Source organism: Planococcus citri, chromosome 5 (genome assembly GCF_950023065.1).
Source record: "Planococcus citri chromosome 5, ihPlaCitr1.1, whole genome shotgun sequence".
NCBI lineage: Eukaryota > Metazoa > Arthropoda > Insecta > Hemiptera > Pseudococcidae > Planococcus > Planococcus citri.
The window spans coordinates 62224337-62250685 of NC_088681.1; the positions used below are offsets into that span (position 1 = coordinate 62224337).

The 26349-nt window shown below is 34.3% G+C and overlaps 1 protein-coding gene across 1 annotated transcript in view; it reads left to right on the forward strand.

The window, feature by feature from the left end:
* Window positions 1–26349, forward strand: part of LOC135848027 (uncharacterized) — a 623146-nt gene that overhangs the window by 528852 nt on the left and 67945 nt on the right. Inside the window, exon 5 of the mRNA XM_065367799.1 lies at window positions 16288–16421. Coding sequence (XP_065223871.1) covers window positions 16288–16421 — 134 coding nt within the window. The remainder of the gene's footprint in view (window positions 1–16287; window positions 16422–26349) is intronic.

Below are 26349 nucleotides of genomic sequence, written 5' to 3' on the forward strand. Positions count from 1 at the left end.
TTTCCCCCTGCTGTTTGGATTGTTTGGAAAAATTTTGAATTTTTCGAGCCATTCCAATGTATCCCATAGTTCTCCTTTTTAAAAAAATTATGAATTTGCCAAGAGAAAATCTCCGTTAACCCAGTATGAATTTTCAATTCAATTTTTTAATGATTATTTTTTATTAACTCTGATTAGCAATTTTTTCAAAATTTGGACGGTTTTTTCAAAAATTGACAATTTTAATTTTTGTGGAGCAAACGTAATATGGGGTGTTTTGACTTTTTAAAATTTCATTTCAAAATTTTCATTTTTGAAGTTTCTCTTTTTTCTGAAGTTGTCAGAGGTACAAACGTAGGCTAATTTTTAAGGCAACTATTGGGGCGAATTGAGGGCGGATGTGGTGTCCCCCATTCAGAGAGGTTTCTCTTTATTTCCGAAATGAAGAAAAATGGGCAAAGATGATGAATTTTTTAGCAAATTCTTCTTTGCTTTCTGATTTTTGTTTTGACAATTTAGAGCAAATGTTTAGGTGAGCTCTTTTTGTCTCCGAGGTCTGAGTTTTCATTAGGTAGACAACTCTGAATGCTTGTGCCAAATTTTTTGGCAAATTCTTCAGTTTTTCGTCTGAAGAGTGAGGCAAATGTCTTGTTTTTATAACTTAGGATCAATTTGAAAAATTGAAAAAATATTTTGGGACGCTAATTTCGATCAGCTTTTTCTGAAAGTTTTCCCATTTTTTGAATTCTCTCAAAAAAATATTGTTTTCTTTTAGAATGTATTTTTTGGTATTTTTACGTCAATAATCAGCATTCTGTTGGGTTTTTCAAATTTTGTTTCGAGAAGCTGCATAAAATTTTAGTTTTTTGACTCTTCTAAATTTGAAAATCCAGAGACTTTTTCAAAATTTTCGATTTTGAGGTTCCATTCTTATGAATTTGAAATTTTTTAGTTTTTAGCCTCAGTATTCTTAAGAAGTTACTCTGAAATTTTTCTTTCTGAAAAATGATTTCAAAGTTGATCAGAAAAGTTTTGTCAAAATATTCTTCCCAAAAAAAATTTTATCTTTATTTTTGAGAACAAGTTTTGATTTTCTCTTTTTGCCTTTTTGGTCAAAAAAGTGAAAACTTTAGAGTTTTTTGAGATATTCCTATTGGTGAATTTTGTCCAAAATTCTATAGGGAGTAAAAAACGAAAACACAACAAAAGGGTAATTTTATCATTTTTTGTTGTAATTTGCGAAGAATCGGAAATGGGCCATTTTTATATGGTTTTTACATTTCCTAGAAATAGTCGAAATCCTAATTGAATTTTGATTTTTCATTCGCCCCCCTTTTTTTTTATTTTCTGCTCCTCATTTCCTTCACTAATTTTTGTAAATTTTATTTCTAAAGTTCCCAAAATAGTACCTGAGAAAAGGTTTCAGAATTTTAATAATTTTTATGGAGCGAATGCGTTTTTATTGTTTTTAACAAATTAGAATTTTTCCTTTTCATACCTGTCTCTTCTTTCCCCTTTTTCATTTTTTCTTCATTCCTGTCTTTTTCGAAAAGAGAGTGAGAATTGTGCTGAAAAAGTTGAAATAAGTAGACAAGTATATATTTTTATTCATCATAAGATTTTTTATTTAAAAATGCATGGAATACGCTAAATAAAATTACAATGAATATTGCCGAAGCAAAAATTGGTATCCACCTTTTAGTTGGTTGAAAGCTTATTCTAGCATCCTCCTGTGTTGTCTCTGTCTCAAAGAAAATGATTGTGCTTTGATCATTTTCTATGACAGTGACCACTGAGCTTTCAGAGCTCCTATCAGGTGAACTTTCTTCAGTCGCGTTTCTGACCAATTCTATGGTTTCATTTATCCTTTCATAAAATTCAGAGTCATTTGAACTTTCTGAATCTTCGTCATCCGTTGTCCTAAATGGATTTGCTACAACTTCTATGGCATTTTGGTCAGTATCCTGATTTTCCAAAACTGTCATAGAATTTAGGCTTTGATATTCTTCGTTGTAGGCTTCCATAACTGCCTCAAAGAATAATGAGTAAGGGTCTTCATCGCTATCCGAACCATAGTCCAGTTTTTTCAACTCCAATCTTGGTCTTTTAATGGCTTTGGGGTCCTCCCCTAGGCGCATTTTTCTTTCCAATATGCGTTTTGAACGCTTTGGGGTTGAAGTGGCTTTGTCATTATTAGACTTTTTAAAATCAGATTTCGTGATAGCTTGATTGATTACTGATTTTTCTGAGGTTGAGTCGCTCAATTCCTCATCAGTTTCAAGACTTGGTAATTCTCCAAAGAGATTTTCATTTTCATCTTTTGGTTCCGAATCAGCCAAGTTTACAGTGATATTGGGCTCACTAGTGGGTTCACCAGTGGGCTCACGGGGAGTACACTTTTTGGGTCTTCCTCTAGGTCTTTTTATGAGTGAGGAATCCTCAAGTAGTGCCCCTGTACTTAAGTCTTTAGAATTTTCAAAATTTTGGACTTTCTTTGGGTCTGTTGGGCCCAATTTTTCCAAAATTTTGTCATCCTGAGTGGGTTCTAGTTGAATAATTTCTTCTAGAATTTTATTGGTATCAATAGTACCTTTTTTATTTTCAATTATTTCAGGAGTTTTTTCGACTTTACCAAAGTCTATTTTCCTGGGTCTCCCCCTCCCTCTTTTTAGGGTTGGGGTTTCTTGGACTGCCCCAGCAATTTCTGGCTGTTCAGGGAGATCCAATTTTGGAGCTTTTTCAGTGTTTTCAGGAGTTGAAGTTTTCAGATTACCTTCAGCTTTCTTAGCCTCCCTTTCCGCTGCACGTTGTGCACGCGCATTGGCACTGAGCTCCTTCAAGACATTGTTTGAAGCGTTTTTAAGGTCGCTTTTTGAAATTGGCTCGAAATTTGGAGTTATTAACTCATCAAATTCTTCATTCATTCCGTTTTGAAGTTCCTTCTCATATTCAGTCAAAAAATCTTTAATTTTCTGTTCTAAGGTTCGAGAGTCTAATTTTGATTTTAGACAGGTGTCGTTTTTCAGTTTTTCCAAATTTTCTTTGGAAATGAATGGGGTGAGTTGGCGTATGTTGGCCACCCTATTGACTGTACTTCCATCCTTAGGCTGTAATAAGTAACAATTATGCCCGTTTCTCTGAATTATTACGAAAGGACCTGTCCTTTTTTCATACAATTTTGATGCAGTTTTTCGTTCCGCATTTGATTGTTTATGATTTGTCATAAGGACCCAATCTCCTGGTTTTAATAAGATGGGGTCTAAGTGCGATTTATTGAAAGCATATTCTTCTTCAATTCTTTTTAATCGCCTTTTCTCTCTTATGAAATTTTCAATCACTTGTCTTTCAGACATTTCACTTATACATTGCTGTTTTTGCTCGACTGTGTAGACAGCCTTTTTCGCAAGGTTATCAGCAATTATATTCGTGTATTCATGTTTTCTGGCGTAAACATGAATAAATTCTACGCTTTCAAATTCCATTTTTAATTCTAGAATTTTCTTGAATAGCATTTCATGATGAACTGGTTTGTTTTTAGCATTTTTCCAGTTATTCGTTTGCCATGTTGATATGCTATAATTTAGAGCTTTTACAGCATAATTGCTGTCACTCAAAAGTTTTACTTTTTTAATATTATTCGCTTTTAGTACTCTAAGTGCCACATGAATCGCCATTAATTCTGCCAAATTGTTAGAAGTGGCATAATGCTTATTGACAATTCTTTCAGAAATGTTCATTTTGGAGTCTGGAGCGAAACAGATTCCAATTCCAGCTATGGCATTTATATCGCCATTTTTGGAGCAAGCCCCGTCAGCTGTCACCCTGACGTAGCCATCGGTGTCATAAATTAAGTCCTTTTCTGGATCTAATTTATTTTCCATGCATTTTAAAAATGTCGTCGAGGGAATTTCTTTCTCAGACATCTTTTTCCTAATTTTTGTCAATTCAAATTTAAAATCAAATTTCATTGATTGTTGAGGTAGGGTTTCACAAATTTTATCTTTAATTCCCCATGCCTCATTAGGTTTAAAACCGAAGGAGGTTGGTGTATTGTTCAGCTCCAACTCAACCTCAGTAATGAGTAGGTGCCATCCCAGATGAGTTTTATAGGGATCGTGATTTTTATTTAATTTGACCCTAATTTTATCTCCAATTGACCTCATCGTCCTTTCCACAGACGATGATTGTGGGTTATACACATTTGTGTGCGCCACTTTTATGCCATGGTTTTCTAATAGGTTATACCATGAGTCTGAGATAAATTGTGACCCATTATCTGTTATGACCTTTTTGATCTCAATATTTTTATTACTTATGTACTCTATGATTGTAGCCATTTGTTGACACACTTCTTTCTTTTTAATTTGAAATAGGGTGCGCAACCAGGTTTTATTTGAAAAAATATCTTTCACAACCAAGAGGTATTTTGGTTGATTTTTTAAAGCAGGTAGGGGTCCATAAATGTCCGCTGAGAGTACATCGCCAATAGCATATGCTTCAATTTGTGCATATTCTATTGTTTTGCTATTTGTATAGCTTTTATTAACTTTGCATACGATACATGTATTGCAAATTTCCTTTATATATGCCAACGAGCATTGATGGTAGTAAATTCTGCGAAAAATCATGTCCAATTTCGCAGCCCCTACATGACCATAGGAATCGTGTAAATAATCTATGGTATCATAAAAAAGTTCGTCTGGGAGACATGGAACTTTCAGTCCATTTTCCAAAATTCTGTATAGAACTTTTTCATTGTTCTTAGAATTTTGAATTTCAAATTTCATCATTTTCAGTTTCTGAATGTCACGCTGTTTCTTATTATTTAAAGGAACTTTTTCTTCTAAAATTCTCATAATTTTTTGACACGTAACATCAAAACTTTGAATTTTACCAATTTGCTCTAATTTTCTATGCAATTCTGAAATATGTTCTTGCATAAAATTTACTGAAATGGGTTCAAGATCAGAACCAAAATTTTCGATATCAGTATCTGAATTTCCCAAGTCAGTGTCCGAACTTTCGATATCAGCTTCATAACAGTCAAGCTCTAAGGCTTTAATTTCCAGCTCAGGCGCTTTAATTTTGTAAAGTGACTTATTTGAGTGGATCATGTCGTACACTAAGTCGAAACTGTTGAGCACTGTAATCCAGTGAGCTGCTTTCCTGTGAGTTTGAGAAATTTCTCTAAACCTATTGACTATTGGCAATAAATTTGATCTCACATGAACAGTTCTTCCATGTAACCACATTTGCAATTTTAAAATGCTTTTTACGAGACACATTATTTCTTTATCAAATAATGTAAATTCTTTCTGATGCTCTTTGAAAGCATTTGAGACAAACATGATGATTTGTTTTTCCTCATCACGTCTGAAAAATAATACTCCATTCATCGCATCGTGCGATATTTGGGTATCTAAATATAAATCTCCTTCTCGGGGGGGTTGCTGCAATTTGAAATCTTTATTATATAATTCCTTGAGCTTTTCAAAAGCTTTTTGTTGCTCTTCTCCCCACTCTACGTTTTGAGATTCACCTTTCGTGAGCTCATAAATGGGCTTCACAATTTGGGAATATTCAGGAATAAAATTCCTGTATAATCCCGTCAGTCCAACTAGGGCTAAAATGTCATTTTTCTTTTTCAAAGAAAATTTACCCTTTTTGGTATTTTTCTTTTCAAACTCTTCCAATTTTTTCAGTTTTTCACTTTGTTTCTCAATGCCTTTGTCACTGAGCACAAAGCCGAGGTGATCAGCTCGATTCCTGAAAAATTGGGTTTTCGTTGGGTTGAGCTTTAAGCCACTCTCACGAATGAGTTCAAAAACTTCAATTAAGTTGTCCAAGCACTCTTCAAAAGTTTCTCCTGAAATTTTTAAATCATCTACGTACTTGGTACGGCCCTTTTTGTTTGCAATGATTGCATTGATCATAAGTATAAAAAGTCCACTTGATACTTTTGTACCATAAGGTAGTCTTGTGAACTCGTATACTTGCCCCTCTAATTGAAAAGCAGTAAATTGCCTGGATTTTTTATTCAATAATCTTTGTAAAAATCCAGCAGTAAAATCGAGAGTACAAAATAGGATATCCCCAGGATTATCAAAAATCATACTTTCAATTGTATCCGGCTCTGTTAGTACATTTTCTAAGTGTTTATTCAGTTCATCTGCATCCAAGCAGAGCCGAATATCCCCGTTTTTTTTAACAACAGGTGCGAGCGTGTTGATATAGGTTGAGTGAGAAAGTCGAATTATATCGAGCGCCAGCATTTTTTCTACAGCTTTTCTGATGCCAGGTAAAAGTTTTTTACTTGGTCTGAACTTTTCACCTCTCCAGGGTTTTAAATGTTCATTTCCAGATTTGAACTTAAAGTCCACTTCTTCCCCCTTATAGCATCCCGGATTCAAGCTGAAGATGTCTTTATATTGGCATAATTTTTCTTCTGCCAATTTAGCCTGTTCTGGTGTGATTAATTTATTTTTCACAGCATCACATAGGTCTTTATTCAAATTTTCAAGAAAAAGTTTTCGAGCTTTTTCTTCTTCTAATTTAATTTCTTTATGGATATCATCCAATTTTGTATGCTTGGCCATATCTATAACCATTCTGTGACCCTGCCTGCTGGTTTGGGTCAGTGAGAATATGGTAAAAGCTTCATGAGCTTCGTCAGCATTCATAAAAGGAATTACGTATTCATTATTGGGGTCCATCCTACAGGTGGCTACTCTTTCTGGAATATCAATCAGAATTTTTATGTATTCTAATGATATTCTCCCCATAATGAATGTACTTCCTGACGATTCGAGTACATAAAATGGCACTCCAATGAGCTCAGTGCCGAATTCAAGTTGAATTACAGCTAAATGGCTCATTGACCTTATGACTGTATTATCAGCCAACCTTAGTTGTACTGTACGTCGGAGGGGAATAAATCTGATGGATTCAGGTGACTCCCTTAACAAAGTTGTCAATAATTTTTTCGAAATTGCATTTGGTAGGGCCCCTGAGTCCAATTGTAGAGCAAAGGTCTTTTTGCCTATGTGTATTGGAATGACACAAGTAGGGTCATTCACAGTTTGGGTCACTAATTGTGGCCCCACATGTCTGCAAATTTGCTCTGGGTCAATTAATGCGTTGTCAACCGCATCTAGTGCTCTCAGGGGTTCATCCTTTTCGAAACATTTTACCAAGTTGAGTTGCTTTGCCCAGGATACACGTTGCTTTTTTACCACGTTTACTGGTTTTTTCTCAAGTTTGCGTTTTAATACGCTTACAGGTTGAAGAAAAGTCATTGAGGAATTTTTCTCCTCGTGATTTAATTTTTTCATTTCTTCAGAAAGTTCATCCTCTTGATCTAACTCAGTTTCTTTATGACCTGGGTCAATAAATGGAGCTGTTTCAGGATCATAAATGTCCTTTAGGGGTCCAGTTATGCTCCTGTGTCCATTAGCTGCTGTTAGTTGTGCTCTAATTTCTTCAAATTTATAAATTTCTTCAGACATTAGCACAAATAGCTCGTGATACGTCGCTATTAATGGAAAATAGCGCTTTAGTGATTTTACATAATGGAATTTATCCACATTTGGCATCACAAATCCAGATTCGCTCATTTTTGGTCTTGAGCGTTCTATACCGTGAGAGTTAAGATAAGTCTCCATTTCTAGGTATCTGTAAGCTGGTTTTTTCCAAATAAAGACCCTAGTATCATTACATACTCTCGAGTAAATTTCTCGAAAAGCGATATATCTAGCCATAGTGACTTCCTGTTCTGCTATGGCTCTAGGCTTTACTATAGGAAAAAGTAAAATTACGCACTCTGCTTCTTTTTCATTTATAAGCATTGCAATTATTTTTCGTAATAATTGTTCAAGTACGTTATAAGGTTTTCTTGAGTAGTTAATTTCTACTTGACCTGAAGATAGTATGAATCTCTTATTTTTTGGAAAATTCACATTTTTTAATCTATCGAATAAATCCTCATAGCATAATTGATCTCTTAAGTAGCCAGGTATTTGCTCTTGAAATTGTACTTGGCCTCTTTTTAAAAAGTGCGCTATGCCATCTCCAGCCCATATGTAATCTTCGAACATATTACTGGGGGCCCAAAAGTCATTAGAAGATGCCCCGCTGTCCTCTAATGGCTCCCGTTTCCCGCCTGCGAATTGGCTTTAGCCAAATTCACAAGTGCCCCTGTTAGCATTTGCATGTCCAGGGGGTCAGCATTGGGGTTACTTAAAATATCCGTTAAAATACCCAATGCCTGGACGTTCATAGGTGGAATTTCTTCCTCAGTGTCACTCAACTCGTAATATTGATCAGTTTCTGGATCGTATTCTAAGTGGTGCACTGGTATAACTTGACCTGTCGAAGGACTCTTAGGTTTAAATTTTTTCTTTATAATTTCACCATTAGGCCCTTTTTGGACTCCAGATTCAGTTTTAATTTCAGCTGTTTTTGAGCTTTCTTCGCTCGTAGAAGTTGAAGGTTTTTCTGGAGTTTTCGCATATACAGGTACACGAATTTTATTTGTATTTGTTGGGTTTTGAGCACTTTGAGCTGCTGGGGTCCATGGCAGCTTCTGCTGTTGAACCGTTACCTGAGGTCTTTTTCCTATTACGTAGGGTACCTCATTTTTGGGATCTACGTCAATTTTTGATAAAACTCTAAGTTTTTCAATAAATTGATCGATAGTTTGACCTGGTTGAGTAATCATTGATCTGTATTCTAATGGGGCTTTATTCGTTAGAACACGAATGACCTCAGAATCATAATGATATGTGCGATAGCTCAAAGTTCTCGCCCATCTTATCATATGTACCGCCATGCTTTTTATGTCATCGACGTGTACATTATTGTACCTACATTCTATCATTGCGTCATTTTGCGCTTCAATATTCCAATAGAATGATAAAAATTGATCTCTGACTTCCTGATAGGTGCTCATATTTTTTATGGTTTCTTTGAACTGTGTTTTATTTTTAGTTAAAATCACAGCTCTGAAAGCCATAATTTTCTGAGCTTCAGAGCATCCCACTCCTTCAAAGAAATCCTCAAATTCCTTTAAGAATTCGTGAGGAAAATGTCTCATTTCATCAGAGAAATAAATTCCTGAATTTTTGACACAATTTGGGTCGATCATTTTATACTTTTGAGGTATAAATTGTAAATCGCCGCGAACAGATGCAGGTGCTGTCATTCTTTGTTGAATAGTTTTAATTTCTTCCAACATCCTCTGGCATCCCTCATCTCTGACTCTCAAAGAATCTCTGATTTTAGTTTTCGTAGAACATAAATCCGCTGAAATTTCTTTGGCGATTTTCTCACTCTTTTTCAATTTATGGTCAATATCGTCGTACCATAAACTGACGTCTTGAATGACTTTATTTGTCTTGGTTGTGGCTGCCTCCGCTTTTTTTATAGCTGCTTCAGCTTGGCCTTTAGCCTCTCCTGCTAATCTTGCATTTCTTAAAATGCGTTTATCTTGAAGTTCATAGTTTATTTTTATTTCCTTCTGCATATCATCCTGCCATTCCCAAGTTTTATAAAAACATTCGTAAGTCTTATCATCTAATGCTTCCTTATATTCACCAGGTTGAAAAGGTCGTTGAAGCCTTTCAGGTTCTTCTTCTATTATCTTTTCAAAATTTACATTTAGTGGATCATTTTCTTTGTCAAATACTTCTTGAGTAGCCATTTGACAAGTACTTGCGTTTTGATTGTCACTAACCTGGCTTTCAAAAAATGACTCGTTAGAAATGTGTGGCATATAATCTTCAATGTCCGACATTTTTCCTTGTTCTGGAGTACTTTCTGTACTTTTTTCGATTTTATTCGAAATTAAAATCTTCGTAGGTGTTAAACTTTTAGCTTCCAGAATGCTACTCGCCTTCTTTTCTCCCTTTTTTCTTCTGGTATTAAAAGCAGGACCGTCCTGATTCATATAACTACACGTAAGGGTGAGAAAAAGGTTTCCAGACTCGTGTCTGTATTTAAATAAATATAAAAATTAATGAGCAGACTTCGTGTGCTATCTTTGTAGTGATTTATTGACCTTTAAGGTTTTTCAAGAATCAATTAGTCTATCAACTCTGCAGGGTACTTCGCGACTGTCAACAAGCACTTAAGAAACACGTTCGTTTCACCCTTGTTCGAGAGGGTGGTTTGTTGTATACAACGTCGCAGGTAGTTTGACAAAAACTACACGATTCTGGGTGGCGGTAGGGGCGCGTGGCGGTTAATGTGAATACGTAACTATATTTTAACAATAACCTATTTTTCGAATTTTAATTTTAATTAAACACAGAAAAAATATCCACGATACAGCACACTCAAAATTGTAAATCCCTTTTAGAAATTTAGAAAATTTGCAAATCCCTTTTAGAAATTTTGAATTGAGATTAAGTAATCAAATAGATTACGAATCAAATAACAAATTAAAACAAAAATAACAGTGTATAAAATTACGTTTTGACAAAAGGGGTGGAGGTTACCTATTTTGACGTAGGTAAAAAGCACAGGAAAGAAATAATTTAGATAGGAAGCTATCTGGTAGATTTTTCCGAAAAAATTTCCACTAGATAGAGAGGAGAGGATAAATTTATTGAATAATTGTACCCAGTTAGTTCAATTACACAATAGATTTTTATGACTAGATTAATTTAGTCACAATTTTTCTTCACAATGAGCTATTTTGAGAAGAAAAACTGGATGCTCGTGAGTATTTTCTATGTGAATATTATCGATTCTGCTAGGTCGTCCGCACTTTTCGATTCTCGAGGAACTTTTCTACCTTTCAGCTCAACTAAATGTTGATCTGAAGTTACTCACTTTAAGTAGAGCCTTGAGTAGGTAGAAAAAACGAGTAGCAAAAAACGTTAATAAAGCACTTTATAAAAAATACACTGAGTATTGGAATAATTATTTTCGTGAATATTTGTACTTTTCAGTTCAAATACACAGAAATTAATTGGGTTTTCGAAATTTCTTCGAGTCCAACAAATCTTCAAACTCTTAAATTATCAGACTTTTGGATTTTCGAATTTTATTGAAAATTTCGAAGTACCTTTATTTTAAATAATAAAGTTACGATTCTTTGCTAAATGTGTGGCCTACGAGCCTTTAGCATAGAATTACGTCTCGCAAAGTACGTGCTACCCTTCAGGAAAGGTTTACTATGACGTTTTGAGTAAACTGTCACTTTAAACAAGCAGTCAATGTCGTAAATCTTTTCACAGAAAGGAACGTTTGGGCGCCAATGTTAAATAGATATATAGAGGCGTTGCCAATGATGGGAGGATAAGAATATTTCCCTAGTAGGTCAGGATGAATCTAACTCCCTAAGAGATGTAATATATCACCTTTTAAAATAGTACTTACCCGCTGCTAGCTCAGCTTTTACAACACCAATATGTATAAATTTAAACAGATTTAGTCGAGTTTACCTTGTATTAATTCGAACCGCACGCGAAATAAGAACACACGATAAACACGAATAGTGTATTATAATTTTGGAATAAAATTACAACACGAAACTTAAGTCTAAAACATATAAAACTCTACGCGTATAACCAATATATATTCCACCGAATAGTGGCGTAAGTAGGATCGCTTTTACCCACCTACGTGTAACTATCAAATTGCCCGCGTTGGGTAGCGAATTTAGAAGACTTAAGTTTAAACGCGAATACTCTCCCTTAAACACGAACGTTAAGGCAGAGGACCTGGGACTCAAGCACAACTCTTACGTAGGAGTGAGTGGCCTTATTACTTTTCCGCGGTCAGACCTACCAGACGAAGCGCGAATCGACAAGTGAAGATCAATTCCATCTCAACTTGGCTTCTAGCCTCGAGTCGAGAAGGAATTGAGCTTTACGAACTTGTGAGCTTTTCACATCTGCCCTTAATGGAACGATGTGAAAACACCTCTTGGGTGGTTCCCACGTACTTAACACCTTACCTAAGTGCATCGAGTATATGCTTTCATCTACGTAAAGTACTGTAGAATCGAACTATTGATTGGATTCTCCAGTACTTCCTTTAGATGAAAGATTTATAATCCCACTGAGAGAGATACGATGAATATCCCTGTCTAGCCAGTGAAGGCATATTGTCCCCTTACAATGTTTTCGCTCAAGTTTATTTTTCTATTCTTGAAAATTGTTGAAAAATTGCACAGCAGAATGAATGTTTACCCGAGTGAAACGAGGGCAAAATCTGTGAAAAATGAAGTACATATTTGAAATACAAACTAGCATCATTCTGGATGCAAAACGTTGATTTTTGTCTTCAACATTTTAAATTTTAACGAAAGTTTTCAAGAAATTAATTTCTTGTAGGTAATTTCTAATATAATATTTTCAAAAATAGGAATAAAAACCCGAGTCAAACAAGGACATAAGCTCTCAAAAATTCACAATTCTTTATTTTGTTAGGACAAAATTGTGGATGTTTTCAAAAAGAACCAATTTTTGCCAAAATTAGAAGTACAAAAATTTAGCAAAAATTGGAAATTTCTGGCAGTTTTGATTGGAATGAAGAGCTCTTATTTTGGGAAATCTCAAGTAAAGCAACATTATTTTTGATGTAAGAAGTCAATTTTTCTACTCCCTAACTTTGGTTAGAGACTTGAAAGAAGTAAAAACCTATGGTTTTTCGTAATTCTTTAATTTTTCCAATTTATTGTTAGTACACAAATTCTTCCCAACTATTCCTAACTTTCCCCACTTTTTCTTACTCACCTAATTCATTCTAAAAATTCCCAACTTTCTGTCCAACATTTCTCTAATGGTGGGAAGGGGGGATGTGGGTGGATGAGACACCTCTCCGTTCGGCACGCTTCTGAATTCATCGTACATTTGTATAGTAAACTCGAAAATACGAACTTACTTACCTTTTTCATCGCCACCACTATTAATTTCATTTCCTTTGCTACTTATATCATCTTCACCTTCGATCCTACACAAAACAATGATAATCACCAAATAAACACCGATCGTTTTAATCTGTGAAAGCATTTTGTATGAATGCTGATTTTATCTACTATCACTTTTTCATTTGAATCTTGTTTAAGCACAACTGCGTTAGATAAATACGTTTGTCGTATTTATATAGGTACCTACCTAAGTAGGTACACACTATGCAGCGCTGGGAACCGCAAAATATTTAATCATACGGATAATCTGTAATCATTTGCGAGATAAGTAAATGACAGGAAGCCCAGAATTTCATTTTTATAATGACGCTTCGACCACTGCAACTTCCGCTGGTTCGCAATGAATTTCTATGAATCATGGATGGAAAAAAAATTATCATAACGTGATAGAAATTTTTGGTTATCTCTTGAAATTGGTAACCGTTTTATTTGGAGACAATGTCAGAAAAAAAACAAAGAGAGGAAATAGTCCAGGAAAAATAACATTCCATTGGGAAAAGTGAGGTAGAAAGCTGAATTTTGGTATACAGGTCCATTTTTTGGTGCTGAACACGAATCCGATGAGTCCCCGGTCGTCCCTGGTGAGCTTTCTCCCCTATTGTGGATCTAAGCCCCCAAAACCAGTTTTTTGCAATTTTCTCCCCCGCATTGCATTTTAGCGAAAAATGAGGTTAGACACAAGAATCTACGTCGAATTTCCGATCTAGGGACATATCAACTTTTCTTCTACCCTCAAGGGGGTTGGAACCACAACCATTCAAAAAAGGGGGGTTCCCTGAAAAATAAAAAACGTCTATAGGCGCCTAAGATGGGTGAAATGGTCCCCGACAGCGTTCGAGTTGATATTAGCATGAAAAGTGGGTACCATAGAGAAACCTCCGCGCAAAAAATTTCAGATCCACACCCCCTCCCCTTTTTGCGGAACCCTCCTTTTTTGAAATTTCAGTATCACTTTCCTCAGCCCCATTTCAACCGATTTTGAAAATTTTTCTGGAGGTTATGTATATGCTTGATAGGTAACCCCACAAAAATTTGCAACTCCCTCCCCTCATATTTACCCCCCAAAATGGCGTTTTTTTCATTTTTTTAGGCCTATTAACAATCAAGATTGCGAGGTAAAATTTTGTAAACACGTTTTTTGGATGTATTTTTGGCCCCCAAACATCATATACTATATTAGAAATTTTTGCTTTGGTGCGCCGTGGTAAAAACTTGAAATAATGTATCGTAGGGGGGTGGGGGGTGAAATGGCAATTTTGAAAAAAAAACAACTATCAATGAGTAGAGTATCGTTTTCATATGATTCGATACCGCTGAGCACGAATATGACCTCAGATTTTTTGCTACACTCACCTACCCCTCTCCAGAGCCCCTCAGCCCCCTCAATTCTCACGATTTCCGAAAATAACTTTATTTCGAAAATCGTGAAAATTGAGGGGGCTGAGGGGCTCTGGAGAGGGGTAGGTGAGTGTAGCAAAAAATCTGAGGTCATATTCGTGCTCAGCGGTATCGAATCATATGAAAACGATACCCTACTCATTGATAGTTGTTTTTTTTTTAAAATTGCCATTTCACCCCCACCCCCCTACGATACATTATTTCAAGTTTTTACCACGGCGCACCAAAGCAAAAATTTCTAATATAGTATTGTAACAGACATGACGATAAAAAATCAACAAATCGTCATTAGATAAATTCTTTTATAAAGAAATAAATATGAAAAATTACATGAAAAAATTGAACATTTATAATAAGAAAAATTGAAATACATTGACGTATAACGCGTATAACGAATTGAAAAGGAATGAAGAATGATTCGACAAATTTTCCGAGCATAAAAACCAAAAAAACAGAACTTGAACGCGGCCGAATATTTTTAAGAGAGGAAAAATTTGAACACAAAAAATAGAAAAAAAACCGAGCGCGGCCAAATATTTTTAAACAATATCGCTAATTGTAAGAAAAAAGAGGAAAAAAATAAATAATAAAAAATAAAAAAAATAGAAAATTGGAAATGCAATTTTGGCCGTTGCAGTATATGATGTTTGGGGGCCAAAAATACATCCAAAAAACGTGTTTACAAAATTTTACCTCGCAATCTTGATTGTTAATAGGCCTAAAAAAATGAAAAAAACGCCATTTTGGGGGGTAAATATGAGGGGAGGGAGTTGCAAATTTTTGTGGGGTTACCTATCAAGCATATACATAACCTCAAGAAAAATTTTCAAAATCGGTTGAAATGGGGCTGAGGAAAGTGATACTGAAATTTCAAAAAAGGAGGGTTCCGCAAAAAGGGGAGGGGGTGTGGATCTGAAATTTTTTGCGCGGAGGTTTCTCTATGGTACCCACTTTTCATGCTAATATCAACTCGAACGCTGTCGGGGACCATTTCACCCATCTTAGGCGCCTATAGACGTTTTTTATTTTTCAGGGAACCCCCCTTTTTTGAATGGTTGTGGTTCCAACCCCCTTGAGGGTAGAAGAAAAGTTGATATGTCACTAGATCGGAAATTTGACGTAGATTCTTGTGTCTAACCTCATTTTTCGCTAAAATGCAATGCGGGGGAGAAAATTGCAAAAAACTGGTTTTGGGGGGCTCAGATCCACAATAGGGGAGAAAGCTCACCAGGGACGACCGGGTACTCATCGGATTCGTGTTCAGCACCAAAAAATGGACCTGTATACCAAAATTCAGCTTTCTACCTCACTTTTCCCAATGACCCTTTTTTTTCATCTAATTTTCCTGGACTATCGAAAAATTTACATGATTCGCGATTCGTGATTCGAATCATTTTACGAATGATCAACTGGATTGGGGATTCGAAACGGTTCGAATCTCCAAAATTAAAATATGTAATTCGTGATTCGAATCAATCTTAACGCGATTCTGCCCACTCCAAGTTTAGGTTGAAAATTCTTCAGCACTACTCGAAAATTTTTTTATTCAAATTTGATTATTTCTGCTGAAATTTCAACTTATGTATTTTCATGTGTTGCATGACACTTTTTCAAAAATTCTGAAAATCATAACCAAATTTATTTTGAGCTCAGATCTTTTCAAAAATGGTCAAAAAATATTTTCATAGAAATAAGTATTTGAATTTTTCGCGAAGTTTCCTTTGAGAAAAATTGGTTAAAAAATAATTTTGCAAGTCAATTGATCATTAGTTTTGATTTCATTCATTTTAATGTATTTTTGGTTTAATTAAATTGAAATGCCTCGATTCAATTTTAATTCATTTTTTTCCATTTACCTACTCAAGTATTACCTACATAAAATTTATATTCCTAGATTGCCCAACTTTTGCAGTATTTGTCAATGGTTTTTATACTTCATACAAGTAAATACGAATTTTGTTTCTCGTATGTTTCAGAGAGCCAAATGCACGATCCTCATATAACGTTTAATCAGGCCAATTTCACAGTCGGCGATACGCTGGACGCAAATTGTACGTCGAGTCCGGCGACTCCGGTACCCGAGCTGACATGGTTACTAAATGGTAAAAAGGTCAGTATGTTTACTTAAATGTACGTAGGGTAGATAACTACTCGTTCAAATACTTCGTCAGTCAAAACCGCGCGTATTCAAACTGAATTTAAAATACAAATACGTGGGAGACAACAGACATGCCATACGTATGTGTTGTGTATACTTTGTATAGTACATTTTATTGGTACCTACTCGGCTACTCGTACATTTTCGTCGTTTGTTTTCCTTTTCCTTCTTTTTTTTCTTTTTCAAACCAACAACACCGAAAACCACCCGATCGTTTGGTTTGTTTACACGAAGATTTGAAATTCACCGGTAAACAGGCGTTTACGTTGAAATTTGACGGATTTATCGTAGCTGTCAAAAAATAGACTTTCGACTGTCAATTGTGTTTCATATTAAGGGACGGTGCCGGTGCCGGTGCGCGCTGCTAACAAGTTACGCTTGGAAAAATCGGCCGCCTGTGCCTCCCTTGTGCCAGTTATGGTTTATGGTACGATGCGAAGCAACCACGTTGTCGAATTCGTTTTAAAAATTAAACGCCTTAACTGCTAGAAATGTCTCGGAACGACAAAAGCCTCAAAATCTAAATCGAATTATTTAGGGTGCCTTCGACGAAGATTATCCGAAAGGCTACCTCGAATAAGTAGTACATCGAATGCCCGAGCGATTTCACGCGAATGGCGAATACTCGTTGGCGTTTGTAATTGGTACCTACGAGTAGAAAACGAGCTGGGTCAAGAGAGGGCATTTTTTTATACCTACTAGTATACGTTTCTTTTGAAAAAACTCGCGTAAGTTTGGTGCTCTTTTTGTCGTGTGGCCTATTTTTGAAGCTAGCTGAGATTGTCACGTGTTGTTTGAGAAAATTACTGGAATTAGACAATCTGGAGAACCGAGAATACTCAGAAACTTTGGTTTTTCTGAAAAAGTAGGATAGTTCTTAAAAACAAGTTTTTTCTGCCTTTGGGTAACTGCCCCCCCCCCCACCTTTCAAAAGTGTTATTTGAGTGCTCAAACCTCCCGAACTGTTGACTTGAAAAAATCAAAATATCTAAATTCACTGCTTTGCTTGCATTTTTTTAGTGTGCGTAGCACACTATTGGTTTCGCTTTGAGAAATGAAATTTTATTGGAACTGAATGTTCTCTTAAGCTATCCAACCGTTTTTTGTACCTATTGGACACCATTTGAGAATCATTAAGGCGGAGGGAATAGATTAATTTTCATTCAATTCGGATGGGTAATTGCTGAGTAATTGCAATTTTAGTTCATTATTTTAAGGGAAATATATAATCGAACGATAAAAAAGGTGGTTAGCACGATAACCATTTGAACGATAAAACGTGGCTTAGTAACGGTAGTTTAGGTGGTGAGCACAGCATTTTTCAAACATTGAAAAAGGTGTCAGCCCGATAATTTTCATTGATAAACACGATATTTTTCATTGATTAGCACGATATTTTTCATTTTTTAGGGTGTCAAAAATCATATTTCAGAAATGAATGCAAATTTTGACGTCAATCTTTTTAATACACAGGTATTTTGAGGCGCTGAATTCATTTTTGTCGTTATTTTGGTTCGAACCTCAAATGGGGGCCCCATGAGGGGGTGTAAAGGGGTAAATATTTTGAAACAGTCAATTGGCGGGGTATCGGTATGTAAGTTTTTTGGGCTCCAGAATTCATTTTTGACGTTATTTTGGTTCGAACCCCAAATGGGGCCAAGAGAGAGGGGTGCAAAGGGGCAAATTTATGAAAAAGTCGAGTAGAGTATTGATATGTACGTTCTTTGGGCTCCAGAATTCATTTTTGACATTATTTTGGTTCGAAACCTAAATCGGACCTCAGAAGGAGGAGGGGGTGCAAAGGCCATCAAATAGGTGAAAAAATAGAATTTTTCGTAATTTCATTGAAAATCTGTGATTTTTTTCAAGTCTAATTAGGGAAGAATTGGGACATTTCGGGAAAAAGTATTAGGCTGAGGTGAAAATTTACCGAATTTCAACTCTCCCTTGGCAGAAAAATCCATCCCATTGGGTCAAAAACGTAAATGAGGTCATCCGGCATAGGTATCTCGTAAAGTTTTATTGAAATAGGTACCTACTAGAACACTTCATTTTTTATTCACTCGCGAAAATCTGATACTTTTGGTCGTTCATTTACCCTTATTTATTGTGAACATCACTTATTTATCGTTCATTCTGTCAAAAACTTCTCGTGGAAATTGTTTATTTTTCATTGTTCTTACTATCATTTATATCGTGGATACCACCTAATTTATCATTGGTTTTTTAAGAAATCGTGCAATGCATTTTTTTATTGTGAAATATACTTTTTTATCGTGCAATCCTCTTTCTCATCGTGAATACTTATTTATCGTGATAACCCACTACTGGGTCATTCCATGTCAACTCAACCAAAAAAAGGCGATTTTGAAAGTCATGTCCTTCGATTTTGCTCAAATTTTTTTTACAATATCTACCCACCCAGTAAGTAAGAAAACCGCAATCAGTTTGGTCCCAGCCCCCTCAGGAGGTGGGTGGGGGGGCTTCCATTATTTTCACATTGTCTCGAGGTACTCAACTTCAGCAGCCCATTCCTCAAAAACTATGATACTTTGATCAAAACTGATTTCACAGTTCGAAAGGGCATTGAATTTTGAACTTTTTAAGTATTTTGAAATTTTCAAAAGTTGAAAGTTGAACTTTCAATTTAAAAGTTCAAAATTCAAAATGGCGCTGTAAGTGGGAGCTACCATTTAAAATTTTGAAAAAATTTCCATGGACGTACATTTTGATACTTTTTCGAAATATTTAGGTTTCGAGATGGAACTCTTGACGGAGGGGGAGCACCCCCACCCCCAATTTTGGGTGAAACTTTCAAAAGAAAATCTGGGGCATGTGATGTATCGAATTGTATGTTTTTGGCCACGCTGAACACGAATATGACGTCAGATTTTCGATTGGACCCCATCCACGGCCCCCGACACCTCCTCAAAGGGGGTAAAAGTTCAAAAAAGCGTTTTGTTCATGTGACACATGGAATAGTATGTTTTTGGTGACGCTGAACACGAATATGACGTCAGATTTGTGATTGGACCCCATCCATGGCCCCAAACAATATTTTTGGACTTTTACCTATTGGGGGAGGTTCTGGGGGCCATGGGTGTAGTCGATTCGAAAAACTAAGGCAATATTCGTGTTCAGCGATATCGAAAACATACTATTACATGTGTCACACGAATGTAACCATTTTGGGGGGGTCACCCCCCTTTGGAGAATTGCTGGGGGCCGTGGACGGGTCCAATCACAAATCTGACGTCATATTCGTGTTCAGCGTCACCAAAAACATACTATTCCATGTGTCACACGAACAAAACGCTTTTTTGAACTTTTACCCCCTTTGAGGAGGTGTCGGGGGCCGTGGATGGGGTCCAATCGAAAATCTGACGTCATATTCGTGTTCAGCGTGGCCAAAAACATACAATTCGATACATCACATGCCCCAGATTTTCTTTTGAAAGTTTCACCCAAAATTGGGGGTGGGGGTGCTCCCCCTCCGTCAAGAGTTCCATCTCGAAACCTAAATATTTCGAAAAAGTATCAAAATGTACGTCCATGGAAATTTTTTCAAAATTTTAAATGGTAGCTCCCACTTACAGCGCCATTTTGAATTTTGAACTTTTAAATTGAAAGTTCAACTTTCAACTTTTGAAAATTTCAAAATACTTAAAAAGTTCAAAATTCAATGCCCTTTCGAACTGTGAAATCAGTTTTGATCAAAGTATCATAGTTTTTGAGGAATGGGCTGCTGAAGTTGAGTACCTCGAGACAATGTGAAAATAATGGAAGCCCCCCCACCCACCTCCTGAGGGGGCTGGGACCAAACTGATTGCGGTTTTCTTACTTACTGGGTGGGTAGATATTGTAAAAAAAATTTGAGCAAAATCGAAGGACATGACCCAAAAACGTTGGTTGAGTTGACATGGAATGACCCTACTGTTATCGTGCTAACCCCCTTTTTTAAAGTAACGATAAATTGCACCCTTATTTTAATGCATTAAATCCTAAAAAAGGGAAAAGGGGACTTGTAGAACACCTGCCGCTCATTGTACCCTGCTATACCCCCAGTGTATTCCATCACCAGCTGTGTTTCATTGTACCCTGTTACACCCCCAGTCTGTTAGCTGTAAATTCCAAGTGGGCGTGGTTTGGTGGGGCGTTCACCAAACAAATATATTATTTTAATGCCCAAACCCTCGTAGCAAAGTTGTGGCTGAGTGGTTAGGGCATGTAGGTAGGAATAGGAAATTTAGGGACCCAGGTTCGAATCCCCGTGAGGTAAGTAGGTAGGTGACGGATTTTTCGTAGGAAAATTGGATAGGTAAATGCTTTGGAGTTACTATGTAGTACATGGTAATGGGGCAAAAATAATGCTGAAACTGAGTTATGAATTATGATATCATTTGCTAACTAAAAATTCATTTCATTAATTTTTTGTCTACCTATAACCATAAGTATAAAGTGAGAATTACTTGACATGAATAATTTTTAACTTTTTACTTATAATTTAAAAATTACTTCAAAATGAGAAATTAAACTAATTTTTGTACAATTGAAACATGTAACTTTTATTATCATGATTTAGTAAAAATTATTAAAACAAAATGATTTTTACTATTGGTACCTATAGCAAAATTTATTAAAATGATAAGTTTTACTATACAATTACAGTAAAAATTATTGAATGGGATCTGGTACTTAATTGTGCTAAATACCAGTATTTAGTTGAATTTTTTTGTAAAAATTACCCATATTTTTTCGTGTAATAGGCAATGCAAATTCTTAACATAGGTATTTTATAAGATTTAATTCTTAATTTAGAATAAAAAGCAAGTTCTGAAAATTGGTTTGAAAATTTATAAATTTGAAGACAATGGAAATTCTAAAAAAAATAATATGAAAATTTGTATTTAGAGACGCTGAGAATTCCAAAAATTGATTAAAAGTTCTGTAAGTTGCAGATAATGTGAACTTGAAAATTATATGAAATAAGTATTGTAATATTTATGAACAAGATGAGAATTCTGAAAAATTGGAGGCAATGTGAATTCCAAAAATTGAGTAAACGTTTTACAATTTGTGGACAATATGAACTTGAAAATTGAATTTGAAATTTTTTAATTTAAAGACAATAAGAATTCTGAAAAATTATTCAAAATTTGACTATTTAGAGGCAATATGAATTCTAAAAATTGATTGCAAATTTCCTAACTCAGCAGCAATGCAAAATTCTGAAAATTTATTGAAAACTTTATGAAATTGTAGCGATGGGGAATTCGGGAAATCGATTTGAAATTTTGTAAATTTTAAAACAATGCAAACTATGAAAAACAATTAGAAATTTCTTAATTTAGAAGCAATACAAGCTTATAAATTATTCTGAAATGCCTATTGTAATTTGGAAAATATGAAAACACTGAAAAACAATTATTATTTTGAAGCAGTGAGAGTTTCAAAAATTCTCATCACTGTGACATGGTTGATTCACTTATGCACTACCTAGATGTAATAACGGTTATAGCTGTAGAAAAGGCAGCTAGCTACGCACACTTTGCAGCTTAGCTGTCTAGTTTTCAAATGTCTTCTAAAATGAGGGTAAAGATTTATGGAACATTTATCAAAACGATGGCGAAAAAAGTGTTTATTGTAGAATCTCAGCCCCATATGTTTTCAAAATATTATATCCTTTGAGGACTCCTGGCTCAGTTCCTTGTACGACCTGAAAGCCTATAATTTTTCCTGAGTAGCCTTCCACTTGAAGTAGAATTACTCGCTACGAATTTAGAATTTTTTCTTGTTTCATACTTCAATGAACTGCAGGTATTAATGTGCATAAAAATGCACCTTCACGCCAAGGAAACATTTTTATAATCAGTGAAATGAAGTTTCAGGGTTTGGATACTTCATTCCAATTAGGAACTGAATTGTTTCTATGTTTGGCTGAAAAATAAAATGTTTCGACCCTAAAAAAACTTAGAATTTCATATGAGGTGAACATTGGGGAATAACTTGGTCTTCATACAGGCCCATTTGGAAAGAACGTCCAACATTTTTGATAGTAGCGTCCTTTTTTATGCAATTTTTGCCCAAATTTTATCGTTTTTTAATGATTTGAAATCATTTTGATGTTTTATTGATGTTTTGAAGTATATTATTAAACGTTATTTTACACAATTTCTAGTAAATTATCCGAATCTTACCAAAGTTTCATTATGCTTTGGTAATTTTTAGAGACTTATTACATTTTTTGTAATTTTTAAGTTATTTGATATGCACAATTTCAACATTTTAATGCAATTGTTCGCAAATTTCGAAGATATTTCATCAGTTTTTTTCTATTTAAAGTGATTTTTTTGTTTATTCATGTTTTTAAGTCATTTAGTTGATGTTTTATACAATTTTTGGCAAATTTGGATAGATTTCACCGAAATTTAATTACTTTTAGGTGATTTTCAGTGATTTTTATTACTGCCTTTTTTCAGGCGTTTTTTTATAATTTCGATGATACTCGTATTTTGACAAATTTTGGATTTTACTGAGATTTTACTAGTTTTTAGCGATTTTCAGTGATGTTGATTATTTTTGTGGCATTGATGAATCATTTTAGCACGTTTTGAGCACTTTTTCATGCAATTTTTTCCAAATTTCACTGAAATTTCAGGTGATTTTGGCTAATGTTCAGTGACTTTATTGCTCTTTTCAATGTTGCTTTATTTGTGTATCATTTTCAACGCTTATTCAAGAATTTTTTGTGAATTTTTTTATGATTACATCATGCCATTTTAAGTATCTTGTATACATTCAGCCAAAGTTGAATTTATTGATTTTGATTACTTTTTTTTAATATATTATTTTTTTGTCATTTAAACACCTTTTTTTCGACCCAATTTCACTAGTTTGGTTACTTTTTGATCGTTCTTGGAAATTTTATAATTTTTATAACATGTTTTTAATACTTTTTCATGTAATTATTGTCAAATTTTACTAAAATTGCATCTTTTCTTTTACTTGCAGTGATTTTGATGTTTGATTGATATTTTTAGATCATTTAAACGATGTTTTGTGCAATTTTTCATCAATTTTGTTCAATTTTACTGAAGTTTCGTGACTTCTCAATGATTGATGGTACTTCATTAATGTTTTTATACAGCTTTTTTATGTTTTCAAGCCTATTCATTTAATTTTTGCCCAATTTCATTGAAATTTCAACATTTTTTGTTGATTTTACAACGATTTTTTTTTTGTTTACTTTACTCGTGTTTTTCAGTTATTTTAATGATGTTTTATGCATTTTTTTCAAATTTTGTGAAATATCACAAAAAACTTCCACTGTTTTTTGACATTTTTCACTTTTAACTGTAGTTTATTCTGAATTTCTGATTATGTTTTATGCAATTTACATATATTCCGTTCCTTAAATTTCAGAGAAATTTCATTAATTTCAAACGTTAATATTTTTCCATTTTCGAACATTTTTTTTACTGCGTTGACTTTTTTCACACTGAAAAATTTTAGAAATTTGCCTGATTGAAGAATTAATGAATACCCTTATTTTGGGGCACAAGAGGCTTCCCGTACAACAATGACCATGTCAATTTCGATGTCAATGTCGACACATCCACATCCGTCACTTTTGGATGTCACATGTCGATGTGAATTTCGACCCTGTGTCGAGCCCAATGTGGATGTAATTGTCGATCAATGTTGATCGACATTCATGTCGACAATTCGCTCCACACAGTGTCAAAATTCACATCGACATTTGGCATCCAAAAGTGACGGATGTGGATGTGTCGACATTTGCATCGAAATTTTCATCAAAATTTGCTTCAGCAGCATAAAAATAATCAAAAATTATCAAAGTACTGAAAAAATAGAAAACATTAAAATCAATGGTAAAGGGCGAGGGGGGGCTTGAAATCAAAATTTGGGAAAATATAGTTAGAAAAAACACCTCCGATCACATTACAGTAAGAAACACTACACAATTTCAAAAAAAAAAGAACAGTGAAAATTGAAAAAAAAACTCACAAATAATATCCTGAAACGTGAAAAAAATCGGGGAAAAGGGCGAGGGGGGCTTGAAATCAAAATTTGGAAAAAAATCAAAAATTATGAAAGTACAGAAAAAAATCGAAAATATAAAACATATTAAAATCAGTGATAAAGGACAGTGGGGGGGGGGGTGTAATCAAAATTCGGGAAAACAATTGAAAAAAACACCAATTAACATTACAGCAAAAATCACTACAATTTAAAGAAAAAAACAAAAACAAAAAACAGTAAAAATTGAAAGAAAATTCACAAAAATTCTAAAATGTGAAAAAATCAAGAAAAGCTCCTAAAAAATTCGAAATAAACCAGCAAGTTTTGAGAAGCTCAATCAAACTCCGTAAGAAAGAGAATTCTGCAAAACTTTAAGCTAAAGCTGTTACTAGATTTTGAGACAAAATAGGGAGAAAATTATCAAAATAATTACAAAAGGTTTCACCAAAATCAAGAACAAAATTAATCAATAAAATTCAAAATAAGAGGAAAAGTTAATGAAAATTCTGAACACAGAGAACTCACGAGCATTAAAATATTTTACATATAACCTGAAGGAAAATTTTTGCGAAAAAATCACAAAAGCTCAACAAGGTGATAAAATTCAAAAAAAAATTCAGGCAAAAAAATTCATTTTAATACTCATAATGAAATCAACAAAGAATTAATTGTTTAAAAAAATCATTCAAATGAAGAATGTAAAATTCAAAACAGGAGAAAATGCACAAAAAATCATTCTAAACAAATCACTTAAAATTCCGAACAGACTCACGAGGATTAATATATTTCAAACATCATAACCTTGAAGGAAAATTGTTACAAAAAATCAGAAAAGCTCAAGCTGATAAAATTCAACAAAAATTAATTTTAATATAAACTCAAAATAAAATCAGGAAAGAATTAATTTTTAAAAAAAATCATTAAAATGAAGAATGTAAAAGACAAAACAGGAGAAAATGCACAAAAAAACATTCTAAACAAATCACTTAAAATTCCAAACAGACTCATGAGCATTAAAATATTTCAAACATGATAGGTAATCTTGAAGGAAAATTGTTACAAAAAATCAGAAAAGCTCAAGGTGATAAAATTCAACAAAAATTAATTCCAATACTCAAAATAAAATCAGGAAAGAATTAATTTTTAAAAAAATCATTAAAATACAGAATGTAAAAGTCAAAACAGGAGAAAATGCACAAAAAGTCATTCTAAGAAAATCACTGAAAATTCTGAACAGAGAACTCACAAGTATAAAAATATTTCAAACATCATAACATTGAAAGAAACTTGTTATAAAAAAACAGAAAAGCTCAAGTTGATAAAGTTTAAAAAAAATTCAGACAAAAAATTCATTTTAAGTAATACTTAGGTATAATAAAATCAGGAAAAAATTGATTTTTAAAAAAATCGCTAAAATATAAAATGTGAAAGTCAAAACAGGAGAAAATGCACAAAAAATCATTCTACAGATTGTTCCCCATCTTCCACCATAGCTGAAGATTCACGATTTATGCGCTCCTCTTCGTCATTTAAGTACTGGTCTCGGATTTCTAGAGATTCGGCATGGATATTTGATCTTCGTTTCTTCACTGAGTCAGCAAACTTTGTTAGTTTTGAGCTGAGCGCAGTCTTCACACTTTTCTTACATAGAAAGGGGTAAGTTTTCTCCAGTACATCTGAAATAACAATACGTACACATATGCAAATGAAATAGCTTCGCATATAAGTATCACATTTTTTTAAGTGAACACAAAATGATACCTACCAATAATACATGTGTAAATTTGCGTAAAAAATCAATGGGATTTTTCCATTATCACCTCGCCCCATTATACTA